This window comes from Camelus ferus, chromosome 1 (assembly GCF_009834535.1).
Source record: "Camelus ferus isolate YT-003-E chromosome 1, BCGSAC_Cfer_1.0, whole genome shotgun sequence".
Classification (NCBI taxonomy): Eukaryota; Metazoa; Chordata; class Mammalia; order Artiodactyla; family Camelidae; genus Camelus; species Camelus ferus.
The window spans coordinates 14,280,291-14,287,237 of NC_045696.1; the positions used below are offsets into that span (position 1 = coordinate 14,280,291).

Consider the following 6,947-nt stretch of genomic DNA (forward strand, 5'->3'; position numbering starts at 1 on the left):
GGTGTTTTACAGGCGGGAGTTCAGGAGTTCTACAGAGGAGCAGATGGAGGTTTCTGAAGTCTGAATGTCATCTTCTGCTCTGAGACCTTTATATACTACCAGAAGTGGGTGGAGCATGTAACACAGACTCTGTGGATTCATTATCACAGCAATTTTTATTTCTAAAAAGCTTATCACACTAAGGACAACAGTTTTGGGGGATAGTTATGCCCTAGCTAGTCATGAAAATGGTAAGGAAACAGATGTAACCTTCACACTGAACAAGTATGTCTTGTGGAATGTAATCAAACCAAATTTAGATTTTTCACCTCAGAGGGCGTTAACTCTTCTGCAACTTCTAGTCCCATATATGCGGGAGATGCTGCAGCATCTTATATCTCAGCATCACTGACAGGAAAACACCAGGGCTGGAGAAGAAAGGCAAACAGGAGGGGCATTAGGTGAGGAATTCTCAGGTTATACCTACAAAAAAGTGGATGGAACCAGGTAGAGTGGCCACTAAAGTGGTGGCTGAAGCAAAGGTCAGATGAGGCAAAGAAGATCTGAATTAGTGCAAAGCAGAGATTTGATATAATATGCCAAAATAAAAACAGCCATGATTTTGTCCAATGCAACATAACCCACTCTAATTAACAGTTCTTGGAAATTTTCAGTATTGCTTTCTTAGATACATTTTGCCCACTTTAAATAAAATCATCAAAATTGTATCTGCTCAAATCCTACTTGAATTTTCAAAGCACAGCTTAGGCTACACCTCATATAAGAAGCATTCCTGGGCATTCACAACATACATTAGCCTTAATTTCCATAGCTCCCTGCGTCTAAATCTAAATCTATTGTGATACTGCATGTTATATTAGCATGTTCGATTTTAATTACCTGATTCCCGCAGTCAACTGTAATTTAATGCAAATAACTTTGTCTTTATTTTCTGTGAATCTAAAGAACTAAGCACTCAGAAACTGTTGAATGAGTGCCTATAAATTTTTTTCCTCTTGTAAAAATTGTTTTTATTTTGATGTATAGGTTGTTATATAGGGAAATAATAATAATAACAATTAATAATGTTTTTATTTCCCTTTATAGCTTTGAGGCACACTCACACTTATTACTTCGTTTAATTCTTACAAAAACAATGTAAAATGGGAAGCTGTGGTATTTATTTTTAAATGCATAGATGAAAAAACAGAGGCCAAGGATAATTAAGTCTTGCCCAAGTCTCTCAGCTTTCAGTAGTAGAGCTGAATTGGTCCAAATCCTGTTATAACCATAAAAGTTAAGGAAGAACCCATGAATTATTTTTTCTTAGTTTTTAAGATGGAAAATATTCACTTTGAGTAAAATTATCAATATTTTGCAATTTCTGCCTTATGTTTCTACCCTCTAAATTTTCTTTGTCATCTTTGCCATTCTAGCTAAAGTGTGCTTTGAACCATCAAGAAAACAACTCAGTCCCCTCTCAGACCTGCCCCATAACTCTAAGTACCACACAGCGGCATTATGGCGGCTCTAATCATGCAAATGCATTCTCTATTGAGAATACAATCTTCTTAATACTGCAAGTTAATCTCAGAAATTATAGAATTTCTAAAAATTTTTTAAATTTTAAGAATTTTAGAAATTTTGAGTGGAAATGATTATAACTTTTCTAGACATTCCAAATTTTAATCAATATAGGGTATGTATTAGCACTCTAGATCAGCAACTTCCATGTCAAAATAAAAACGTCAGATTCTAGGTGTACTTCCTAATTATGATTGTCCTGCTTTTGCAGTTCTTTCCACTAAAATATATTCAAATTGGCTCCATTTCTGCAAACTCTGTGACCCTTTCTACATTTCATATTTCACATGCTTTCTCCCATAATAGCTCTAGCCTGACCATGTTTATTTGCATCCTTTCATTAACTGCCCTACTAGACAGTGACTGAACAATTTAACTTTAAACAAAATTTTGAGTACCTACATCATGTAAGCAATATTCCAAGGCATAGAATTAAATAAAATTACATATCAAGAGCCCAAGAATGAGCTCTGTGGTTTAGAAACTCTCCAGAGAGAGTGAAACACCTTTTTCATTGGACCAGTCTCCATCCTTTCACCACATGCTACAGGAAAGATTATTTTCAATCTTTATATTTCCTCACTCATTCACTCTTCAATTTGTTGCAATCAATATTTACTGTTAACACCCCCCCCACAAAAAAGCTCTCTTCATGAAAAATCTCATATCATTTGCCAAATTCAATGGAAACTTCTCAAGTAATTAATACAATAGGATGATAAAGTAAAAAGCAAGACCAACTTATCAGAAAACAAGCCACTTCACTAAAACCAGTAATTTGTACTAATAATACAGTGACAAACGTATCAATGTATTTGGTGTCATAGTGCATGTTAAGAGTTCATAACTATGGAATATATGTATGATAGATGTACAAAACATCTAACAGGAGAGTGCCTATGAATTTTACATGAGAAAATTGAAACTATTGATTTTCCTGGATTTTCAAAATATCGTCAATACTAATAAGAAAAATATATAGGATTGAGCCACATAAAATTGTCATTTTTATAAATTAAGATGTTAAGTGTCACCAGTTTTTCCATAATAAGCAGCATAATGATAAATATAATGACAAAAATCCACTGAGTTCGCAGAGTGGCATACCTTTGCATATTTTATTTAATTTAGTACTCTCAACAATCCTGATCTATCCCTATTTTGTCATTTTGTCTTTGATTATACTGAGGCTCAGAAAAGTTAGATAATGTGCCCACAATCACACAACAAATACTGATGGAACCTACACTTGAGCATAAGTGGGGTGACTCTGGAAGCTAGTCTTTTAATCACTATCTATACAATCTTCTTATTGTAAGTGTGATCAGTTGTATGACTTTGGGGAAATGATATTTTGCAGGAACGTACAGTTAAAGACAATGTTTCTTGTGCTGGAGAACATGAATATCAACTAAAAATAAGCTTTAAAGATTCCTGGATCTAGAGCAATATTGCAGCCCCTCTTCATTGATTTCCATGGATTTTTCTTTTCTTTCTTTTTTTTTCTTTTTTTTTTTCTTTTTCAGGCTCATAAGTAATACATATCTATTACAAAGCTTTCAAAGAAAAATATTTTTCTCAATGACAGGAGGGAAATGGGAGTGGGGTGCTGTTAATTGTTTAATGACTTCTGCTGGGAGTAGGGGTCTAATATGCTCATTTCCATGGCATTCATCCTCCTAGCATGACTGGTCTCAAGTTAGCAAATGGCTTACAAAATTGCTGAAAATCTATATCATTTGCTAGTACTTTAAATTTCATATTTAAAATTTTAAATAATATGGAATTTTTTGTGTATAGTGTGAGGCAGTCACCCATCTTTTCTGTGTCTAAACACAAGGCCCACTGATCAAATAAACTACCTCAGATGAAAACTCTGTCTTTACTGGGAACCCCCCTGAAGTCTTCTGCAGTAGGTACTGTGGTCTTACTGGCTTAAAACCATCTACTGCCTATACCTTGATAACATGGACAGATTGCCTCGTCTTTACTGGTAGCCTAACATGTCTTCTCTTCCTGACTATAGTTCTTTCTTGTCCAGCTTGTTGTGACCTTTTAAAGCCACATGGCAGAGTAGAAATATATCATGAAACACATGCATAATTTTAAACTTTCCAGTAGCCACATTTAAAAAAGACAAAAATAAGCAGGTGAATTAATTTTACAGCATATTTTATTTAACCTAATGCATCCAAAATATTATCATTTAATATATAACCACTATTTTTTAATTATTTGATATAGTTTCCATAATTGTCTTTACACTAAGTCTTTGAAATCTGATGTGTATTTTACACTTACAGCACCTTTAATTTTGTACTTAGCCACATTTCAGATTCTCAATAGCCACCTCTCTCTAGTGGTTAGTTACCATATTGGACAGTGCAGCTTGAGACAATCTGAAGATTCCTCTATGGGTGTAGCCATTGAGTATAATTTTTCCAACAGCAGTTACTACTCTGGTAATAAGCTGCCAGTTTATTTGCTTGTTTTTCTAAATTCCCCTCGAATTCTATTTTCCATCTTATATAACTGACCAATTTCAACTCATCCTTTACAGCTCTGCTCATATACCATTCTCCTTCGGAAGAAATTCGTGACCCTTGTCTGACCTTCTCTTCCCACATTCTAGCTGACTAAGTCAAACCACTGTTTCTTCATCATTTGGAGAAGTTGGAGAAACTCTGTCTTGAGAATAACCTCATCCCAGGGCTGACCTTAATGGCAGGGCCATCTTCCTTGGTTTGGGCGATTTGTGGGGTCTCCCAGCTCCAGGGATCTCGGGGTCACATATTGTGCAGTAACCCAGGTCATGCAAATGAGATGGCAACACCTTTATTACTGCTGATGAAACTTGATGCCTACTGAGTCTGAAAAGGGTTTTCTGTTGTAACATTTAAATGTTAGAGTTCAGGAAGGTCAGATGAGAAAAAAATACGAAAGTCAGAACACAAAAAAGTAATAAGCTCTCCAATTCAGGAAGCAGACCGGGTTTTTTTTTTTTAATCCCGTTCTTATATCTGCCCCAATTAAGGCATTAGAGAACTTTACTAAGCAGTGGAACTTACTCTTTCCCAACTGAAAAATGTAGCACTACCATACTCAAAACTGAATGGACTTGTCTGACAGAATTTACCTTAATTATTTGTACTATATTTTTTATCTTCATGCACTAGAATGTAAACCCTGTAAGAGCAGGGAACTTGTCTATAATTTTCCTACTGTGTCTTCAGTGTCCAGGATGGGACCCGTTCAGAAGTACTCAAAACTACTTGTCAGTTAAGTGACTTGAATCAATTTCCTCAATTTCAATAAATACATGCAAATATATTTGCAGTTTCATCAAAAGCAGATGATACAATAGAATGTTTTTATTCTTCCCTTAGTTCTTTATTCCTCCTGTACTTAACACCTCTCCTTCTAATTTCTCATTAATTCTGCAAAGAATCTCTTCCATTCCATTATTCCTCTAAGCACTCAGGTCACCTCTTCTCTACCTTGAACTTTGCATGAATTTCCTGAGCAAGTGTCATTCATACCCTTCTTTCGCCTCCAACTCCATCCTAGACACAGTGCAATTCACAAAAAAAACAGTTCTGAAATACTGTGTGATTTGTGCTCAGTGCCTGAGCATGTGGGATAAGAGAAATAGATGGAGAAGATGTTGTTGCTTATACAGGGATAAGAATAAATGCTTGTAATACTCCAAGGAAGAACTTGAGGTTCAGGCAACATGTTACCCAATACTCAAGAGAGGCCATAACATCTAAAACAAATGAAAAATGCACAAACACACAAACATTTGTTAGAAAGAACGAACCATTTTTATTGAGAATAAGTTATTTCCCCAACTTTAAGATGTTAGGATCATCAGTACAGATAGAGAATCATCAATATATAATAGACAATGAGAGATTAAGAGAACACTTGGAAATTAGTCAGATGATACCATGGAGCCTCAGGCTACAAAGATGCCAATCTAAAACCAGGTAATTGGAGGTCAAACCTTCTGTCAGGCATGTAATTTCTTGGATGTAGCAATCATGGGTTATAGATTCTTGAATCAGCATTATCTATAAATGTGCCACTTCAGAGCAAATGGGGCTTGGATAGTGATGTTCTAACAGCAAGAAGAATAACACATCCTATAGCAAACTGGCCTGTAGCTGCAGTAGCCAAAGCCAGAGCCGTATCCACAGCCATATCCAGTTCCGTAACCACAGCCATAGCGGGAGCCATATCCATGGCCGTATCCACAGCCATATCCGGTACCATAACCACACCCATAGCGGGAGCCATATCCACAGCCGTAACCACAGCCATATCCACAGCCATATCCGGTTCCGTAACCACAGCCATAGCGGGAGCCATATCCACAGCCGTATCCACAGCCATATCTGGTACCATAACCACAGCCATAATAGGGGCTAAATCCACAGCCATAGCTGTTTCCACAGCCATAGCCACAGGAGTTGCCATAGTAGTTGCAACACATGTTGTCAAGGGATGTGAATTCAGGTGGGTTGAAAGAGGAGGTTTCTCAAATGGGTGTGTGTCTTCCTATTCCCTGGGACCTTTATATACTGTCAGTAATTAACAGAGCATACCATTCATTTCCTGACGTAACCAACAAATATGTAAGCAACCATCATGTGCCAGTCACGGTTGACTATCAATAATGCCTTGTTTAAATAGCTCATTATTTTGGAGACTCCAGATTTATTTAAAGAGCACCATTTTAATTGGTTCTGCCGAAGAATTGCCTCAATAGAATCATTTGCCCCAAAACCGATATCCATTTTTCAAAACCTCCTTATATATGTCTTATTTAAAAGATTTGGGGGGGATGTGGAAAAAATTTGCCCCCTTTTCTCTTTTGTATTTCCTAAATCATCTGTCTCTGTCCATAAGAAAAGAAATTTTCCTTTCTCCTTTCTTAAATCATTTCAACTTCTTGCCAGGCTTCTCCCACCCAGATACCCACTATGCCATGATACCTATTGGCATCTTGTGTACAAACTAAAGATGCTGCTTATTCTACAAAGCACAAAACAGCCCCCAACAAGGAAAAATTATCTAGTTCAAAATGCCAATAGTGCTAAAAATAGAAATCTATAAATAAGCTTCTCAATCAATAGATGTCTAAATCCAAACATAACCTGTCTTCTCCCTCTGAACAAACACTTGACCTTTCCATCACCAAACATGTAGTCAAAAAAGAGTAGTTGTTTTGTTTGTTTGATAGAGGAGATTTTTTGCTTATCTTACATGTATGGGTTTTATTTATATCACCATGTTCAGAGTAAAGCAGACTCTAAAATTTAAGTTATTTTTTTATTCAAGTAAAATTTATTTTTAATATTGTGTTAGCATCAGGTATACAG

The 6,947-nt window shown here is 36.1% G+C and overlaps 1 protein-coding gene across 1 annotated transcript; it reads right to left on the reverse strand.

Annotated features, from left to right (window-relative positions):
* Positions 1-5,364: 5,364 nt before the first annotated feature.
* Positions 5,365-6,219, reverse strand: LOC102506158 (keratin-associated protein 6-2). The gene has a single exon (XM_006187528.3). It carries the CDS (start codon positions 6,056-6,058, stop codon positions 5,684-5,686), a length of 375 nt encoding a protein of 124 aa, XP_006187590.2. The 5' UTR covers positions 6,059-6,219; the 3' UTR covers positions 5,365-5,683.
* Positions 6,220-6,947: the final 728 nt, after the last annotated feature.

Excerpts from the sequence above, each read along its gene's own strand:
- LOC102506158 (XM_006187528.3), bottom strand. The coding sequence starts at position 6,058 with ATGTGTTGCAACTACTATGGCAACTCCTGTGGCTATGGCTGTGGAAAC.